The 21408-nt window shown below is 41.9% G+C and overlaps 1 protein-coding gene across 5 annotated transcripts in view; it reads right to left on the bottom strand.

Annotated features, from left to right (window-relative positions):
* ADAMTS16 (ADAM metallopeptidase with thrombospondin type 1 motif 16) overlaps window positions 1-21045 on the bottom strand; it is a 172037-nt gene extending 150992 nt beyond the window's left edge. For 2 of the 5 annotated variants that reach the window (XM_066253601.1, XM_066253602.1), the window contains exons 1-3: window positions 20471-21045; window positions 19528-19633; window positions 9028-9353 (exon numbers count right to left, since the gene is read on the bottom strand). In XM_066253601.1, coding sequence (XP_066109698.1) covers window positions 9028-9353; window positions 19528-19633; window positions 20471-20755 — 717 coding nt within the window. In that variant the 5' untranslated portion in view covers window positions 20756-21045. Of the gene's footprint in view, window positions 1-9027; window positions 9354-19527; window positions 19634-19719; window positions 19968-20470 lie in introns of those variants that run through there. The other 3 variants (XM_066253603.1, XM_066253604.1, XM_066253605.1) reach the window with 3 other exon arrangements.
* Window positions 21046-21408: the final 363 nt, after the last annotated feature.

Below are 21408 nucleotides of genomic sequence, written 5' to 3'. Positions count from 1 at the left end.
GCTCAAGCCAGCAACCTTGGGTCCACGCTGGTGAGCTTTGCTCAAAGCAGATGAGCCCACACTCAAGCTGGAGACCTCGGGGTCTCGAACCTGGGTCCTCTGCATCCCAGTCTAACACTATCCACTGTGCCACTGCCTGGTCAGGCTTTACCACTCTTATTCAACATAGTACTGAAAGTCCTTGCCATAGCAATCAGAAAATAAGAAGAAATAAAAGGCATCCAAATTGGAAAGAAAGAAGTAAAACTGTCATTACTTTCAGATGACACGGTACTATATATAGAAAACTTTAAAGACTCCACCAAAAACTATCAGAACTAATAAATTCAGTAAAGTAGCAGGATAAAAAATTAATATTCCAAAATCAGTGACATTTTTATAAACCAATAATGAACTATCAGAAAGGGAAACTAAGAAACCAATCCCATTTGCAATTGCAACAACAGAAATAAGGTAACTAGGAATACATTTAACCAAGAAGGAAAAAAAACTACTCAGAAAATTATAAGATACTGAAGAAAAAAAACTAAGGAAGATACAAATAAGTGGAAGCATATACCATGTTCATGGATAGGAAGGATTAACATCATTAAAATGTCCACATCACCCAAAGCAATCTATAGATTGAAAACAATTGTTATCAAATTACCAATGGTATATTTCACAGAACTAGAAAAAATATCCTAAAAATTTATAAGGAATATATAAAAAACAAACAAACCATGAGTAGTCATAGCAATCTTGAGAAAGAAGAACAAAATTGGAAGAATCACTCTACCTGATATCAAATTATACTACAAAGCCACAGTAATCAAAACAGGATGTTATGGCATAAAACAGTTATATAGCTCAAAGGAACAGAAAAGAGAGCACAGAAATAAATCTATGCCTTTATGGTCAATTAATATTTGACAAAAAGTGCCTGACCTGTGGTGGCGCAGTGGATAAAGCGTCAACCTGGAAATGCTGAGGTTGCCGGTTCAAAACCCTGGGCTTGCCTGGTCAAGGCACATATGGGAGTTGATGCTTCCTGCTCCTCCCCCCTTCTCTCTCTCTCTCTCTCTCTCTCTCTCTTTCTCTGTCCCCTCTCTATAATGAATAAATAAAATCTTAAAAAAATTAAAAAAATATGAAAAAAAAATATTTGACAAAAAGCAAGATCATACAATGGGGTAAAAATAATTTATTCAATAAATGGTGTTGAAGTAACTAGACAGATACATGCATAAAATGAAACTAGACCAGTTTCTCACACCATACACAAGAATAAATACAAAATAGATAAAAAGACTTAAATGTAAGTTTTACAACCATAAAAAATCTAGGAGAAAACATAGGCAGGAAAACCTCAAACACTTCATGTAGCAATTTTTTTTTCTGATATATCTCCTCAGGCAAAGAAAAGAAAAGAAAAACAAATGGGATTATATGAAACTAAAAAGTTTTTTCACAGCAAAGAAAACCAGCAACAAAATGAAAAGACAACCCACTGAGAACACATCCACCAATGATCCATCTGATAAGGGATTAATATTCCATATATATAAAGAACTGATACAATTCAACACCAAAAAATGCCCCAAACATCTAATTAAATAGTGGGCAAATATCCTGAATAGATATTTCTCCAAGGAGGACAAACAGATGGATGGCCAATAGGCATATGAAAACATGCTCAATACCACTAATCATCAGAGAAATAAAAACTAAAGCCACAATGAGATCTCACCTCAGACCTATCAGAAGGGCTATTATAAATAAATCAAAAAACAAGTGCTAGTGAGGAAATAAAGAAAAGGTAACCCTTTTGCACTGTTTATGAGAACACAAATTGGTGCAACCACTATGGAAACAGTATGGAGTTTCCTCAAAAGATTAAAAATGAAATTGCCTTATGACCCAGTGATTCCACTTCTGGGAATATATCTGAAGAAACCTGAAAAACTAATTTGAAAGAAGATATGCACCCTTATGTAACTGTAATGTTGTTTACAATAGTGGCGATTCAGAAGCAGCCCAAGTGCCCATCAATAGATGAGTGGTTAAGAAGCTCTCAGACATTTACACAATGTAATACTACTCAACCACTAAAAAAAAAAAGAAAAAAGACAAAGACATCTTACCTTTTGCAGCAGCACAGATGGACCTGGAAAGTGCTTTGCTAAGTGAAATAAGACAGTCAGAGATGTAACTTCACTTATATGTGGAATATAATAAACTAACAGAAAAAAATAGAAACAGATTCATACATACAGAAAACAGACTGACAGATGTCAGAGGTAGCAGGTTTGGGGGCCTCGGTGAAAAATGTGACGAGATTAAGCAAAAAAAAAAATCAGACACAGAAAACAGTATGGTGACTGCCAGAGGGAAAGGGGTGGGTGAGTGGAAGTAGAAAAAGGTAAAGGGGAGATAAATGCTGATGGAAGGAGATCTGACTTTGGGTGGTAAATGCACCCAATATACAGGTGATGTATATTATAGAGTAGTACATTTGAAACCTATATAACTTTATTAACTGTCACAATAAATTCAAGTTTAAAAAAAGAAATTGAATGTAAACCATATATGTGATTTAATTTTCAATCACTTAGAAAAATGAAAAGTAAGGGTGAAAATATATAATTATAATAATGTTAGTTGACCCAATATATCCAAAATGTTATTTTAACATGCAATCAATACAAAAATAACTAATGGGATATTTTACATTTTTTATACTTCTAGGGTACCTCATTTTCACAAACCACATTTCAAGTGCTCAGTAGCCACAAGTGTCCAGTGGCTGCCATTCCCAGAAGGCCATTGTGGGTAAGAGCCACTAAAACAGGAATATGGGGGGAAAAGGCATTTTCTAACCCTTTTAGTAAGGAAATCTTCAAAGCCAAGGCAGTGTCTACTATCCATTAAATAATTCTCATGTGGTCACTGAAATATGAAAGGTTATAAATATTTGTGAACACAATTAGAAAAAAATACCCATTAGGAAAAGTACACTGCCTCTCTAAATTCTACCTGTTTATCAAACACTATTTGCTTATTCACTTATTCAGTTGGACTCAAAGGACATTTTAGTATTATTTATAAGCATAGTAGCCATGTATTATTTATAAGCATGGATTTGAAATACTTTGAGTTTTAAATTAGTCTATTCACCAAAAACTAATGAATATCTAAAATCATAATGTCCAGGCACTTTATAGATATTCTAAGAGCTCAAAAATTCAAACCTAAAGGAAAAAAACCTAAACTAAAAATTTGCAAGAAATTATAATTTTAAAGAAAGTCTTGTTTATAGCCAAATTCCTAAAACGACATTAGGCTTGTGGTAATATGTTTCTTATTGAAAAAATGAGAGTCTGTGTTTAATTCACCAAATTCACTGTGTCAAGAATAAAAATAACATTTTCCAAAGAATATGGGCAATATCTTGGTAGCCTAATATTGTAAAACTGAATTAAACAACAACAACAAAACAAAAGAAAACTAAAAATCATGGAGCTGTTGGTTGCAAGCAATTAAGAAAAGGCTGGTAGCCCCATGATACACATAAAAATAAGCAAAAGAAGACATGGACTAGAAGTTTAGCAGAGACTCAGGGAAAAAGACATCAAAGATTTCCTATGGTATCAGTGTCTCAAAAAGAGGCAGCACCTTAATCTCCTAAAGGAGTTCTTCTTAAGTCAAATTGTGCAACAATTAATACCACAGAGTGTTGTAAAAAAATGAGAGAAAGAGAGAGAGTGAGTAGTCAGCTAGTAGTTAGTGTAGGCTAATAGCTGAGTGTAATACCAATAGAGGCAGTCTGGCATAAGCTTTCAGAAAGACTTATCCTGCCAAATCACCAAATCAACAATTAAAAAGAAAAACAAACAAACAAAGTGCCTGACCAGGTGGTGGCACAGTGAATAGAGTGTCAGACTGGGATGTGGAGGACCCAGGTTCAAAACCCTAAGATCACTGGCTTGAGCACGAGCTTATTTGGCTTGAGCATGGGCTCACTAGCTTGAGCATGGGATCATAAACATGAACCCAAGGTCACTGGCTTGAGCCCAAGGTTGCTGAGCAAAGGTTCACTCGCTCCGCTGGATCCCTCCAATCAAGGCACATGAGAACGCAATCAATGAACAACTAAGGAGCTGCAACAATTATCTCTCTCCCTTCCTGCCTGTCTGTCCCTATCTGTCCCTCTCTCTGTCTCTTTCTCTGTCTCTTTCACTAAAAAAAGGAAAACAAAAGAAAAAAAACATTAACAAGTTCTGGAGTGGCAAAAGGTGGTCAATATCTGGAGTCACTACAATACATTATCTATAATGTTTAGTTTTCAGGGAAAAAAATTATAAGACACACAAAGCAAACGTGTGACTTATACACATGAAAAGAAAGAGCCAACAGAAACTTCCTTTGAAGGGACCTAGTTATTACATTTGGTAGAGAAAGACATTAAAATAACTATTATAAATATGTTTAAAAAAAGAATGCCCTGGTCAAGTAGCTCATTTGTATGAAGCATCATCCTGATATGCCAGGGTTGTGAGTTCAATCCCCAGTCAGGGCACATACAAGAATCAACCAATGAATGCATAAATAAGGGAAACAACAAATTTGTGATTCTCTCTCTCTCTGTCTAAAATCAATCAATAAAAAAAATTTTAAAGCAAAGGAAACTATGGTTAATGAATTAAAACCATAGTTTTTAATATAATACCCAAACTGAAAATTCTACTACAGATATTTAGCAGTATATTTGAACTGCCAGACAAGAAGGAGGCAACCCGAAAATAAATTTTTGACAGTTGTGTAATTTCAAGACCACAGATAAAAAATAATGAAGTAAAATAAATGGAGCCTCAGAGAAATGTGGGAACCATTAGCACACAACATATGCATAATGGGAGTTCCAAAGAAAAAACACAGATACCCACACCAATACTTATCATAGTAAAAATGATGAGATACAAAGACAAAATCTTGAAACTAGCAATAGTAAAACAACGCCTTTGTCTAATAAACTACGGTGAGATAAACAGCTGACTGCTAATAAAAAAACAATGGGATCCAGAAGGCAATGAGATGACATATTCAAAGTGCTGGGGGAAAAAACCACAATAACAAAAACAATTAACTGTCAACTAATATTCTTTGTTTAGTAAATCAAATCCACAATGAGATATCACTTCATATTCACAAGGACAGCAATTATATATATAAAAAAAGATGGACAATAAGGGTTGCCAAACTGTGGAGAAATTAGAGCCCTTATATATTGTTGGCAGGATGCAAAAGGGTAGACCTACTGTGGATAACAGTTTGGAAGTTCCTCAAAATGTTAAACATAGAATTTCCATATGACCCAATAATTATACTCCCTAGTTATAAACCCAAATGAAACATATATCTGCACAAAAAACTTGTACACAAATGTCCATGGCAGCATTACTTATAATAGTCAAATGTATTCCAAAGTGTTCCTCAAATAAACCATTAGAGGACTATAGTAAATGTTCCCAAACTCAAGATATGAGAACCAGGAGAAGAATTAATTTTCAGTTTGGAAATTGCAATGTCTTACAATTGTAAACCACTTTCCCATCACCAGGAATCTTGTTTGCAAAGTGCTCTCCGCTAGGGTCTGTGCAAAGGTGTGTGAGTTACAACAGAGCAGATAAAAGACAATTCTAGTGACTTCTAACTCCATCAGATTGCTGGATCAACTAGAATCTTTATTAAATAAATAAATAAAAATGAAAAAGTTTAACTGAGATCTTAGAATCCAAAATAACCAGAACAACAATAACAAAAAAGGACCATCATCAAACTAAAAGACATGCTGAGTTTCTCTGTATGTTAACAGATTTGGAAGATGAGGTCTGGGGTAACCATCAATCAGGAAGGAAATAACAGAGTTGGCAGCCACATGAGGGACATTCCCATTCAACATTCTTTATTATCTGGCTAAAGAGAGGAGGACTTCTTTATACTTCTTTTTCCTTCCTTAAAATGTTTTTGATTTGTCTCATCATATGGCAAAATACCCTGAACCTCACACTCATAAGTCTAATTGAGGTCATGTTTGTAATGAACATCCACAGACAAAGTGTCAGCAAAGTTGGAATTAATGTATTTGGAAGATTAATGATGAAAGCATACAGATTTCTATTCTAGTGACCAAAATATTAAATTCCAGTGTTTACTATCCAGAGGAGACTTTTTTTTTCCTGTTCTTTTTCACTTTTTTATCTTTCATGTAGTTGCCATTTACAACTTTAGCTGTTAAGTCTCATTGAGTTCAAAGAAAGCCAGAAATCTCAAGCAGCTGCCAGCAAATGCTATTCATCGAACAGACTCCAGGCATGGCTCAGCGGTCTGGGGAGAGCCTTGGCTCACAGAGCCTGCACCCCTGCTGGGTTAATGGGAAGTACCTCTCCCAATCTCCGCAAATGAATCCAAGAATACTGAGCTCTGAAGGGTATGGCACATCTCCCGGCCACACAGATGGCTTCCATTTCTGGTCTGAAACTTTGTTGAAGAAAGCCAGGAAGACCTATCTTCCTTCAGTGCATTATGTGAAGAGTTTAGCCCTGTAATTAAGGAAGATCTATTTTTCTTGGAAACCCATTGAAGAAATCAGCCATACTATCTTCATGCTTAACAAGTTTGCCAAATAACCACCACCCTATCTTTGGCAACTCCTGTTTGTATCCATTCTCAAACCAAAAGCCATTTACAAAGGAAAGCAGATGTGAAACCAACCCATACCAAATTCCCCTAAAAAGCAGATGCTAGTTAATATTTTTTTATACATTTTTAACAGGATTTAGCATTTGCAGATAGTATTTTAAGAAGTTGGTTGTGAATGCTCCTTTAGCACCCACCATTCACATACACATACACAAAATCCTTTTGATATGTAGGGTGTGATTTCACCTTTTCAAAAAAGGGAAAGGAATTTATGGCAGATTTAAAGCACTTTGTAGAGAGCAATAAATGTTCAAAAACCTGCTTGCCAAACCTTTAACACAGTCAAGACCTTGAAGTGTTTGGACCACACATTTTTACTCTGCTATCTAAATGATCTCTTTCTCTCTCTCTCTCTCTTTCTCTCTTTCTCTTTATTAATCAAATTTATTGAGATGGCACTGGTTTGCAAAGCTATACAGATTTCAAATATACAACTGAATATAGCACCATTTGTACACCTCCTTGTGCACCCTCCACCTCAAGCAAAGTCTCCATCCCCACCCCACCCCCTTTGCCCACCACCACCTAGCCTCCACCCGCCTTTCCCTCTGGCTATGGCCACTCTGTTGTCTATGTCTCTGTGTAATACATGTATGCTTTTTGGCTAATCCTTTCACTTTCTTTCATCCAGTTCCTTCCTCCTTTCCCCCGTGACAGCTGTCAGTCTGTTCCATGTGTCCGTGCCTTTGTTTTTATTTTGTTCATTAGGGCTCCACATTTAAGTGAGATCCTATGGTATTTGTCTTTCTCTGACAGGTTTATTTCACTTAGTATACGTTATGTTTATGTGTAACAGATTAATTTGTTCTCAAGAATCTAATAAGTTTTTCTTTCCTGCAAATATAAAAATATTTTTTTAAAAAGTAAAAGACAGCCATTAAGATTTTAGCTGGCCCTGGCCACTTGGCTCAGTGGATAGAATGTCAGCCCAGGGAGCAGATATCCTAAGTTCAATCCCCAGTCAGGGCACACATGAAAAGTGACCATCTGCTTCTCTTCTTCTTCCTCTCCTCCTTCTTTCTTCCCTTCCTACAGCCAGTGGCTTGATTGGTTCTAGCACTGGCCTTAGGTGCAAGGATAGCTTTTTTGATTTGAGTATTGGCCCCAGATGATGAGAGTTGTCAGGTGGATCCCAGTTGGGGTTCATGTAGGAGGAGTCTGTCTCTATCTCTTCTCCTCTCACTTAAAAAAGAAAAAATATTTCAGCTTAGGTCAGACTGAGGGATACATTATCTTCTCAAGTTGACCAGAAGCCCCTCACTGAAGGGGTCTCAGCAAAGGGGGCCACATGAAGTGTCTAAATGATATTTAATGTCTCAACCTGATATTAGGAAAATGGCTGGTTGTCTCAGTGGTAGAGCAGCAACCCAGCATGTGGAACTCCTGAGTTCAATTCCTGGTCAGGACACATTGGAGAGGCAATCATTGGCTTCTCCACCCTTCTCCTACCCATTCTCTCTCTCTCTCTTTTTCTCTACCATAGCCATGGCTAAACTGATTTAAGCACATTGGCCTTGGGCACGGAGGATGGCTCCCTCCAGCCTCCACCTCAAATGCTAAAAATAGCTCCGTTGTGGGCATGACCCCAGATGAGCAGAGCATTGGCCCCAGATGGGGGTTGCTTGGTGAATCCCCCCAGTTGGGGTGCATGAGGGAGTCTGTCTCTGTATTTTCTCTACTCTCACTTAAAAACAAAACAAAATAAAATAAAATGGGGGATATATCAATATAATCATCAGTTCAATGAGACCAGCATGAATGCCCTGCCATGAATTCATCAACCCATCCGGAATGAACACCTAATTAGCAAGCACATTATCCTTATCAGAATGACAGAAATGAAGTGCTTTCAAGCATCTAATCAAATAATTACCATGGCCAATCAGCTGAGTATTGCATTCTATTCAATATGAGAACACTTCTCCAGTGCTAGTAAAGGACTAATAGTTAGGGTACAGCCATCCTCTAAGAAGTCAACACCTTCAGAGGTGACCATAAATTCTTAGAAACAGTTTTCAAGCTGCCGGGCTTTTTCACAGTTACTTTTGAAAAACAAAGGCAAAAAAAGGCTGGACATGCATGCTATTTTTAAATGAGACAAAGAAGGCAGTACGGCATATTTTAGACCAATTACTTGGCAATTTTCTCCTGCTTTTAAGATAAAGAAGTCTGCACTGCAATAATGGAGGATCAGACTAAAATATTTCAGGAGAAATTGGCCATTTTTCCTCTTTCACATATCACTGTCTCCACCATCTCATTACAAGTAGCCAGAGCTGTACTCACCAAACCTTCGCAGGTTGAAAGAGCCACTGAGGAATTTTGGTGGGATCGTAAGGAGCCTTGATAAAAACAGAACTCGTCTTGTGGGAAAGCATGTACTGATTTGATGCCTCCCTTTCCCAATGTCTGCACGATGAATCCAGGAGCCACTAGTTTGCTGGAAGTCTTCAGCTCCATGTGGAAGTCATGCTTGAAGCCTTTCAGCTGAAGGTAAAGAGAATCCAATCCAGGCTGGGCCAGTGCCCTTTTTCTCCTCTGAGGGTGTGTGATTTCGTGGGACACGTAGTTGCCACTGTGATCAACCTCATAGGGAGATACCAGGTCATATTCTGAAAATATAAGAGGGGTTGTGACTGAGTCACTTCAGAATTCTAAAAAGAATACAATAATTTCAAATATAATTTCTTACTAGATGACACTTTCACTCAGTAAACAATGATAGAAGAATTCTCAATGTCAACTTATCTGCAAATCCAAACAGTACAATGCACAAAATCAGAGACAGGAGGAAAGATTTTGAATAGTGGCCTTTAAAAGCGAAGTCAGTCCTGTTCCTATAATGAGTTATAACCAATTCAGCAAATTCGATAAAACTTCAAAGGAGAAACAGATGACAGACCAAATAAAATAAAAAAATAAACTTTTATGCTTATACTTCAGAGTTTTACATTAGAGTCATTTGTATAGTTGTAAACATTGTTTTAGTCATATTTTTCTCTATTACAAACATCTTCATCATTCTAAGAAATTTTAACTTAAATGCAGACAATTTTTCAGAAAACAGTTAAAAATACAAATATGATTGGCATTCTTTGCTGCTTACTTTTTTGGTATTTGGTCATTAAATCATTGCCTATAGCAGAAGAAAAGGTGGAATGCACACACATTCTAGATTTCCTAGATGTTAGCATTTGGAAATGTTCATGCTCCCAATGAAAACCACTGTTGACCCTCCAATTGGCCTGGGCTCTTAGCTCTTGATGGTATTTCACATTCCAGGGCCTTTCGAAGACAAATACCTACTCTACTTTATAGTATGCCAGCCTACAATGCATTCAAATACATGATTTCTTTTTAAAAAGTCAAGAAAGGCCTTGGTGGGTTGGCTTAACAGTAGAGCATTGGCCCGGTGTGTGGAAGTCCTGGGTTGGATTCCCGGTCAGGACACACAGGAGAAGTGCCCATCTGCTTCTTCCCCCTTCCCCCTCTCTTTCCTCTCTGTTTCTTTCTTCCTCTCCCACAGCCAAGGCTCCATTGGAGCAAAGTTGGTCCCGGGTGCTGAGGATGGCTCCATGGCCTCTGCCTCAGGCACTAGAATGGCTCCAGCCACAGTGGAGCAACGCCCCAGATGGGCAGAGCATCATCCCCTGGTGGGCATGCCAGGTGGATCCTGGTCCAGGCACATGCAGGAGTCTGACTGCCTCCCTGCTTCTCACTTCAGAAACACACACACACACACACACACACACACACGTCAAGAAAACTCCAAGGAGTTATCAGATTTACAGGCTTCAATCATAGACAGTCTTACAGTTTACATTCCATGTACACCTGAGTCATTTCCCTCTCTGTGAAAAGAATGGACAGAAACTTCATCAGAATTCTGGGCAGTGGCCTCCACTGCCTCCCTGGAAATATTGGAATTTTTTTCTCCAAAGAGTTTCTCTTTTACAAAAGTATCACTTATACTGTACTGTATTTTCATTTAGTAACCAGGATTTGTTCTCTCTATAGCAGGGGTCCCCAAACTACGGCCCGCGGGCTGCATGCGGTCCCCTGAGGCCATTTATCTGGCCCCCGCCGTACTTCCGGAAGGGGCACCTCTTTCATTTGTGGTCAGTGAGAGGAGCATAGTTCCCATTGAAATACTGGTCAGTTTGTTGATTGAAATTTACTTGTTCTTTATTTAAAATATTGTATTTTTTCCCGTTCTGTTTTTTTTTTCTTTAAAATAAGATATGTGCAGTGTGCATAGGGATTTGTTCATAGTTTTTTTTATAATCCAGCCCTCCAATGGTCTGAGGGACAGTGAACTGGCCCCCTGTGTAAAAAGTTTGGGGACCCCTGCTCTATAGCATCATTAATGATATAATCTCTGCTTTCCAAAGGTCAGGGAAAGGTTGTTTCTGTCCCAAGCAGGACAGAACTTTGTCTCGGAAAGGGTGGCTTCATGTCAAGGGGCAACTCTCCTGCGTGGTCATCTTCCAGACTCTGACCTGGACTTTCAGACCAAGTGAAGTTGGATCTGTCAAGGCTGAGGTTAAAAAATGTCTTAGATAGGCCCTGGCCAGTTAGCTCAGTGGTAGAGTATTGGCCTGGCATGTGTTCAATTCTTGGTCAGGGCACACAGGCAAGGCAATCATCTGCTTCTCCACCTTCCCTCTTCTCTCTTTCTCTCTTTTTCTCTTTCCTTCCCACAGTCATGAGTCGATTGGTTCAAGCACATCGGCCCCAGGGTGCTGAGGTTGGCTCAGTGGAGCCTCCACCTCAGGCTCTAAAAATAGCTCACTTGTGAGCACTGACCCAGATGGGCAGAGCATTGGCCCTAGACAGGGGTTGCTGAGTAGATTCCCGGTTGGGGCACAGGCAGGAGTCTATCTCCCTTCCTCTCATTTGGAAAATAATAAAATAAAATAAAATAAAATAAAATAAAATAAAATAAAAATGTCTTAGTTAATGATTTGTTAACTTGGTTTATACCTTTCAGATATTTAAACATATGGTACATGTGCCTCTATATGCATTCCAGTGACAGGCCTGCACAATTTCCAAGAGGGCCTGTTGCCTATCCTGCATTTTTTTTTTCTAATCATCAGAAAATAGCAGGTTAGCATGACATCAGACCTTCCTTTTAAGATGTCTCTGAAACAGATGTCAGGCTGAAGCACCAGAGAGGGCTAAAAAGGTCTACCCTACAATAAGGTGAACAGGCTTTGAATACTCTAAACACAAATTCCTTGTACATGCCTAATAAGACCCTTATACTAATATTATCATCCTGATTCTAATGTCCTAAGAATGTATATATAGTCCTCTTTTATTACCAATATATGCTGATAGGAATAGGTTGTTGTTAGATGCCAAAAACTAGGACCCTTTTCAGCCTTTGTGTGAGCTGAACACGTTTCTTGGAGTCATAAGATAAATGAAACATCATTCAACAGAAGTGGCATTTGGTCACAGATGAACAGTATTCAAGTAATAAATTTTTCTGAAAAAAATGTTTTATTCACAAAGTAAACTTCTTTGTGGCAGGCACTTGTCCACATGTCACTGTGTTGTCCTTACAGACAGCTGTGGCTAGCCTGGAACAGAGTGGCTGGCAGCCTGTGGGTGATCAACAGAGGCATGTTCAAAGTTTGGGAGGATGGTGAGACATTGCCTGGAGCCCCCGTGCTCAAACCCATGGCAGATGAGGGTCTGAGGCCAGGGTCAGTCTGAACAAAAGGCAGAGTAACCAAAGCCTTGGCTCTGATCTCTGTGACCCTAGGCTTCCTGATCCCTCTGCTCAAGATTTCTGATGTGTGACCCTTCTGGGCCCATTGTGGGGCCCACAGGCCTGGCCCTACCATACAGGTATGAATGAATGGGCACTTTGAGGGTAACCAATAAGGTGGGTGACAAGCAGATTAGTCAGGCAGCAGGCCCTGGCAGACAACCTGATGACCAACCATTGAAATATACCTCAAAGCAGGGGTTGGGAACCTATGGCTCGCAAGCCAGATGTGGCTCTTTTGATGGCTGCATCTGGCTCACAGATAAATCTTTAATAAAAAAAATAACAACGTTAAAAACATAAAACATTCTCATATGTTACAATCCATTCACTTCCTACCGCTCATGTTCATGGTTGCGGGTGGCTGGAGCCAATCACAGGTGTCCTCTGGGACAACATCAAATTTTTATTGGATAATGCATAAAGTACATGGGTCATTGTGAGGTCAGGAAGTAAAATTCCCTCCTTTTAATCAAGTAATCAGCTAGCTAATTGCAGAAACCCTTTTTTTTTCCTTTTTTTTTTTTTTGTATTTTTCTGAAGCTGGAAACCGGGAGAGACAGTCAGACAGACTCCCGCACAACCGGGATCCACCCGCACACCCACCAGGGGCGATGCTCTGCCCACCAGGGGGCAATGCTCTGCCCCTCCGGGGCGTCACTCTGTTGAGACCAGAGCCACTCTAGCGCCTGGGGCAGAGGCCAAGGAGCCATCCCCAGTGCCCGGGCCATCTTTGCTCCAATGGAGCCTCGGCTGCGGGAGGGGAAGAGAGAGACAAAGAGGAAGGAGAGGGGGAGAGGTGGAGAAGTAGATGGGCGCTTCTCCTGTGTGCCCTGGCCGGGAATCGAACCCGGGACTTCTGCATGCCAGGCTGACGCTCCACCACTGAGCCAACCGGCCAGGGCTGCAGAAACCCTTTTGATGAAGAAGATGGCTAAAAGAAAAAAAGATGAGGAGTATCGTACTTTTCAGCAGGAATGGACAGAGGAATTCACCTTTGTGGAGAGAGCAGGTTCTGCAGTGTGTCTAATATGCAATGATAAAATTGCATCGATGAAACAGTCAAATATAAAGTGGCACTTCAACAACACACCATATTACCTTTGCATTGAAATATCCAATGGGGAACAGCAGGAAGAAAGCATGTCAAGAGCTACTGTGCAGAGTGCAAGCTAGTCAGCAGCAACTCCGTGTTTGGAGCCAACAAGGTGACTGGAATTCGGCTAGCTTTGCTGGTACTTTAGCAATTGTGAGAAATGGAAAGCCATTCACAGATGGGGAGTATGCCAAAACATTTATGCTTGATGTTGCTAATGAATTTTTTGATGACTTTTCAGATAAAGACAAGATAATCGAATGAATAAAAGACATGCTTCAGTCGGCAAGAACTGTTCACAACTGTACCATCATGATGGCAAATCAAATTGAGGCAACACAAGTGAAGGACATAAATGCAGCACCATTCTTTTCTCTCGCTTTGGATGAATCAACAGACATAAGCCATTTATCTCAGCTAATCGTGATTGCAAGGTATGTTGTTGGTGACACACTACGTGAGGAAAGTCTTGCTGTTTTACCTATGAAAGAGACAACAAGAGGGGAGGATTTATTCAAGTCTTTCACTGAGTTCACTAAAGGAAAAAATCTACTGATGGATAAACTTATTTCGGTGTGTACTGATGGTGCTCTGTGCATGGTGGGGAAAAACAGGATTCTTAGGACTTCTTTGTGAACATGAAAAGAGACCCATCCTAAGTTTTCACTTCATCCTACATCAGAAAGCACTTTGTGCTCAGATGTGTGGCAAGCAGTTTGGTGAGGTGATGTCGCTGGTCATTCAGGTGGTCAATTTTTTTGTTGCCCGAGCTTTAAATGATCGCCAATTTAAAACACTGCTGGATGAAGTTGGGAATAATTATCCTGGTCTGCTTCTGCACAGCAATGTGCGTTGGTTGTCAAAAGGGAAGGTACTCAGCAGTTTCGCGGCTTGTCTGAGCGAAATCCGGACTTTTCTTGAAATGAAAAGTGTCAAACATCCTGAGTTAGCTAACACTGAGTGGCTCCTGAAGTTCTACTATCTCGTGGACATGACTGAACATCTGAACCAGCTCAATGTTAAAATGCAAGGCATTGGAAATAGTCTTATCCCTTCAACCAGCAGTGTTTGCATTTGAAAATAAGCTGGAACTCTTCATTGCTGACATTGAAACAGGTCGTTTACTACACTTGGAAAAACTGAGAGAGTTTAAAGATGCATGCACAGCAAGTGACCCTGCTCAACATCTTGATCTCCAGCAGCTAGTGGTCTTCACATCTAATCTCCTGCAGTCATTCAAAGCATGCTTTGGAGAATTTCGTGAGCATACTCATCTTTTAAGTTCATCACTCATCCACACTAGTGTGCAGTGGACAGTGCTGACCAGAGTTTCATCCCCGGTGTCTCCGTCAGAGATTTTGAGCTACGAGCTCCTGACCTGAAGGCCTCAGACATGTGGGTGAATAAGGTCAAGTCACTGAATGAAGATTTGGAAAGACTTGCACGACAGCAAGCAGAGTTGGCGAGCAAACACAAGTGGGGAGAAATGAAAAAACTTCAACCCGTGGACCACCTGATTGTCAAAACTTGGAACATGCTTCCCGTCACATACCACACACTGCAGCATGTGAATATTGCTGTACTGACAATGTTTGGCTCCACGTATGCATGTGAGCAGTCTTTCTCACATCTAAAGAACATTAAGACCAACCTACGATCACGTTTAATGAATGGAAGTTTCAACGCCTGCCTGAAGCTTAACTTCACCACGTATCAACCAGACTACAAAGCCATCAGCAAAACCATGCAGCATCAGAAGTCGCATTAATGATAAGAAGTACTTTATTCATCATTGGTTAGCAATAGCATAACAACGTTATTAAAAAGAATTCAGAGACTTACGGTACTTTAAAAGTGTTGGTCTTACATAAAATGCACACATTTACTTGTATTTAGTGTTAAACATATTGTATGGCTCTCACGGAATTACATTTTAAAATATGTGGGGTTCACGGCTCTCTCAGCCAAAAAGGTTTCTGACCCCTGCCTCAAAGCAAGGGAACTGTATCGCACAGGGCAAAATACATTGGAATTATTTCATAGTTTTGGGGAAAATTAGAAAGTAAAACAAATTCAGTTAAACTGTGTGCAGGGACAGAAGTAAGGGCAAGTAGGTTGCATTGTGTGTCAGGCATGAGTATGTGATTGCAGCCTGTCCTGGGCCACCACACAAGACGAAGTGAAAAACGCAGCCCAAACTGCCTTCCTTATCCCTGGCTTTCTGGACTAAGGGGCAGAGCTGGTGCAACATGGTCATTACTACCTACCACCCTGTCCTCCGGGGCTCTCAGGGAGTACTCACCAATTTCCACTAGCCTGTTTCCATCCCAGCAGAGGCCCTGGAGTGAAGACAGAAGCACGTGGACTGCTCCAAACACTGACTAACCCACACATTTATTGCACGTAAAGAGATGATTACCATTTTTAAAAAAATCAAATTGTTTCCAGATGATATAAACCATATTCTTATGACCTTTATTTTGGATGGCAGATAATATTTTTTAAAACAATGACTGATAAGCCCCATTTACATAAACACATGCAGTGTTATGCTGATAAATGTGTGACAACCAGCTCTCTGGGGGTCAGGGAAAAAAAAGGCTGATTTACAGTTTTTTTTCCAATTTCTCTAGTGTAAATACTCTCATCATGGCTGAGTTTGAAAAACCAATATGCAACATCACTGGACATGGAGTTTAGAAGAGACGCATAGTAGCACACCATTACATAGTATTTCCATCATATAGATGCTAATAACCTACCTCCCAAACAGGGATGATAGTAAAACATAGTAAAAGAATGGTGAAGTGATGATGGGGTCTGAATATTTTAATTTTGTATTTGCTAGGGTTTTGTTTACTATAAGTTTATATATTTTAATTTTCAACTAGCTCACAAAATTCCTGAAAAGGAATCAGCTCTTAAGGACTGGCCGGTGTCGGCTCTACTGTCACTCACTGTGATCAATGTCAATCCGTTCCTGAGCAGGAGGGAGGCAGTGGGAGATAGAAAACCTGTCTTTCAATTTAGGAACACTGGTTTCAAACCCAGCGTGTGAGGTGTGGACCATCCCTGCTTTTGCTCTGGCTGACTCAACCAGATTTAGAGAGCTCATTTTGCACATTGTATCCTCATTCTGTGTTTAATGCTAATACGCTGATCGCTTGAATCTGCCATGGTGGGAGTAGTGACCCCGTGACAACAAGCAAATGTTACAAATCAGAGCTCCAAAGAGCCTCTTGTCAAACATTTACTCCACTGGGCCAACCTGAAAGACCCTGCCCTGCCTCGTATGATGTGAATGTTTGAATGTAAATCAACGTCCACTTCCAGAGCACACATACAGATCTACTGCATCCAATGAAACAAAGTTCTAAGGAACTTGTAAACCTTACCGAAGCTTAACTTACTCTAGAAATTGTAAGATAGTAAATCTTGACATGTCTCTGCTCTGACCAGAAGCTACAGTTTTTATTACAGTGTTAAATTAGTAGGAAATAACATTCAAGTCTCCTATTAAGGAAAATCAATGCTAAATTAGCCAAAATAAAATGGGTATACTTAATGTCTGAAAGTAGAATTTATCTCAATTTAGTTATCCTTTGTTGCCTCAAAGGGTATATGGAGTTCTCTTTTTCTTTTTCTTTTTTTCATTTTTCTGAAGCTGGAAACAGGGAGAGACAGACAGACTCCCGCATGCGCCCGACCGGGATCCACCCGGCACGCCCACCATGGGGCGAGGCTGTGCCCACCAGGGGGCGATGCTCTGCCCATCCTGGGCGTCGGCCATGTTGCGACCAGAGCCACTCTAGCACCTGAGGCAGAGGCCACAGAGCCATCCCCAGCGCCCGGGCCGTCTTTGCTCCAATGGAGCCTTGGCTGCGGGAGGGGAAGAGAGAGACAGAGAGGAAAGCGCGGCGGAGGGGTGGAGAAGCGAATGGGCGCTTCTCCTGTGTGCCCTGGCCGGGAGTCGAACCCGGGTCCTCCGCACGCTAGGCCGACGCTCTACTGCTGAGCCAACCGGCCAGGGCCGAGTTCTCTTTCCTATTGCATAAAACTTCAGATACACAGTAAAATTTTTTTTTTCACAGTAAAATTTAAAATATAGTTTGAAATATGTTTTAAACAAACATTATGGCCAAAAGAATTATTTCAACTTATATAACAGATGTCTGGATTTCTAATAGTAAACTGATCACAGCATCACACACAGTGTACTCTAGCCCTGCTTTTCTAGACAGAAACAGGTAACACTGAGTAGCAAGAGTCTTTCTCTGGTCATGTGAAAACTGTCCATGGATACTCATTCTATCAGCTTAGCCTGTTATAATGGATGGAGACAGAAACTAAGGACAGTTTGTTCACTCAGTTAGATCGTCACTGATTATGGATTGTACCTTCTTCTTTAGATTTTGACCAAGCAACGTAAGTGGCTGTCATAAATTCTGGGCAGTGACACTGGCTGAGGTGCCCAGTTATTGGAGCCGCATGCCAGCACGGCTGGAGTCCAGGTCCCAGGGGTCTATTCTCACAGGGTTTGGAAATGCACTCTTAGGCAGGAAATCTTGGCTATTCCTCCTGGAAATAAATGGTTCTCTGTCTGTAACACTCTTATCTTAAAGGAAACTTTATAAAGTACTTTGAAAATCTCCTGAGACCTTCAGGAATATTCATAATTTTACAGAACTAAAGTTTTTACAAACTTGTTTTTTAAGTAAGAAGGCAATTAACTTCTAATGTGGATAACTGCATCGCAGAATTTATTGTAAGAGAAATAATAAAGAAGATCAGGGCAACACCAAGAAGGTGAGCTTTAAATAAACAGTGAAAAGTAAATTTTAAATATTTTATATCGTTTACATCTAGCGCCCTCTGGTGGTTCTGGGAAAGATCCTCTGTTCCTACATTCGTGATTTACCACTTGACTATTTATAGTATACTATAATATAGTATCTATATATAATATAGTATAGTAGTACACTATTTATATACTGTATTCATTAAGAAAGATAATATCAATGGTTAATTCAGACATTAAATCATTGTCTTTAATTTTAGCAAGGTGAAGAAACTATATTTAGGTATTTTGAATTATTAACTATTTTCAAGATTTTTCTAAAACTATGCTGTCATAATCAAAAGCTCATTCTTTCTCTAAAAGTCATTCACATTTAAGATGACCGCTGATTGTTGGAAATGATGCGAAGTACTAATACTGAATAATCGTCAATGGATCGGGTTGCGATAAGAACCACCTTGCTACCGCCAACGTTCACACCTGTTTTCGGGTTCACCCTGATGCAGCTCAGGACACAAGGATCCACTCCCAGGAAAAGTGAAATTCACAAACGCCGCTTGTGAGCAGCCGAAGTCAGGCCACACGTTGCAAAAGGATCAGATTTGTTTTTATGACAAATCAGGGCAAAGATATAGACTTTGCTTATGATGTCACAATATGCTAACTAACCCAACTGTGGAAAAGCATCAACTTCGATACTAAGGTGATAAATAGTGAGCAAGAATGACCGCCTCTGCCTCTCGGTTTAAAAGGAGGAGGAGGAGGCGGGAGGGAGAGGAGGGGTGGAGAATTGAGTAATAAGCTTGTTATATAGCTTCGATGTATATACATTGATACAGCCTCTAGAGTCCTCCTTGGCTCTTTCAATTTTTTAAAAAATAAAACATATTCCCTTGACTTTTTTTAGTGTTTGTGGTAATAACGCTGGTGCGCCCTTGCCGTTTCACACGGGCATATAATGCAAACACTGGTGAACGTGATCTCAGGTGCTCCCTCATAAGAAGTTGGACAGTATCTAAGGAGAGTTTCTAGAGTGATGAACACTTGCAGCACCTTATAAACCAGCGTTAGGGGTTCACATTGCAAGAATTAGAACCCCTCCCGTGGACTTACCGCCCTTTTCCACCCAGGAGGGCCACTCCGCGGGACCGGGAGGACGCCGGACGCTCGGGCTCCCTGGCGAGGCTGCTGCGGGTCCCCAGGCGCACGCAGGTGCCTGCTGGGAAACAGCGGCGACACCGCAGTGAGACCAGGGCTGTGCGAGGGGGGCCGCGAGGGAACCTGCTCCCGCCGTCAGGTACCAACCTGCACACCCACCTGCGCCAGCAGCAGCACCCAGAGCGCTGCGCAGCAGCCGGGGCCCCGCATGTACCCTCTGCCCCGCGCGCCCGGTGCGAGCAGCGCCCCGGCGGGGAAAATACACGGCTTCATCCCCGGGCGTTCAGAAGGGTCCAGGGGCCGCGAGATGGTCCCGGTCGGGCGGTGTGCAAGTGGGCACCCAGGACCCGATCCGAGTGGAGCGCAGAAGGCTTTCCCTCCGTGACTCCGCTGCCCGCGCGGGGTTATTACTGCGGTTCGGCACCGCGCGGGGGGCGGGGTGGCGGACGCGGCGGCGGCGGGGGGCGGTGGCGCAGCACCCGCCTGCACCGTGGGAGAACAGGGGGCGGGGGTTGGAAGAAAGGCAGGAGAGGGCAGGAGAGGGAGGAAGAAGGCAGGAGAGGCGAAGAGGACAGAGGAGGGAGAAAGGGGAGTTGGAGAGGAGGGAAGCGAAGGAGGAGGGGAGAAAAGAGGGGGAGGGAAGAGGCAGAAGAGAGAGGGCGGCACGGTGCAGAACGTGAACTGGTGGGTAGGGGAGGATCGAGGATGCTCGCCTGTCTTACTTTGGCACCTGGAAGGGCGCCGGGTGGGTACCAGGGTGGAGAGAGGACCCGGGGCGTGGCGCGGTAAGCAGGTTAGACGGCCAGCCCGACGCCCTCCAGACTACTACCTGGCTGACAGCCTGGCGGTACCTAGCTGCGCTGCGCCCTGCTCCCACTGACCTCCCCGAGGGCCATACCTGCTCAGCGGAAGACGCGGACACTTGTCGCCGGCTGGAGTGTGGCTGTCCTCTCTTGGGCCGCGCTGGGTCCACCCTTCGGCCCAGTCTGGTACCTTCTGGGGAACGCGCAAGTCTGAGTATGCGTTTCTCTAGGGCTTGCGAGATGATGGGTGACCAGGAGGTGGAGAAAAGTCCATCTTCTGCGCTGTCTGCCCAGGGATGTAGCGGCGCTCTTCGCCCTGGGGTCTCAAGCTGCCTTTCAAATGGCTTTTCCTTGAGGGCCTGAGCCGGGCTTCTCGGCATCTAGGTGCAACCTTTGGATGGAAAGGGGGGGCCTGTTCTGCCAGCTGCACCAAGGGCTTAGGGAGCAGCAGAAGTGTGGCCACAGGCCTGGCAACAGTCCCAGCCCGGGTTCTGCGTCTATCCACAGGTTGTGTGTACACACGCATGTGTGTGCGTTTTATTGTGAACCCCTGTGTACATGTACTTGTGTGTGCGCGTATGTACATCACTGCTCACTTGTGTGTCCACGCGTGTGCACGTGTATGCGCTTGTGCATCAGTGCGTGCACCTGTTAGTGCCTGTGACCTCTCTGCTCGCCTGGTTGTTTTCTGCTTTCCTGACCAGTTATCTCCTTCCTTTAGGTCTCTCTCGTCTGTGTCCCTCACATTCAAGGTTTTCACATTTTGCACATTTTGTAGCGGAAGATGAGAAGGAATTGGTGGAAGTGGTCTCTGGACTCCTCTGCCCAGTTAGCCTGAACCCCGAGGTGCCTCTTCCCTTTGGCAGTCCTGAAATGCCAGGCATCCGGGACATCCTGGGCACTGACAACAGCTGTGCAGGGGCTCATCCCTGTCCACATCTCTCTATCTCTTATCTCTATCTCTCATAGTCATTTATTTAAAACACTCTTTAAATTGTGAATATTTTTTTTTTACAAAAAGTTCTGTATTAAA

The sequence above is a fragment of the Saccopteryx bilineata genome, chromosome 1 (assembly GCF_036850765.1).
Source record: "Saccopteryx bilineata isolate mSacBil1 chromosome 1, mSacBil1_pri_phased_curated, whole genome shotgun sequence".
Lineage (NCBI taxonomy): Eukaryota > Metazoa > Chordata > Mammalia > Chiroptera > Emballonuridae > Saccopteryx > Saccopteryx bilineata.
This window is presented reverse-complemented; position numbering and strand designations above follow the sequence as displayed.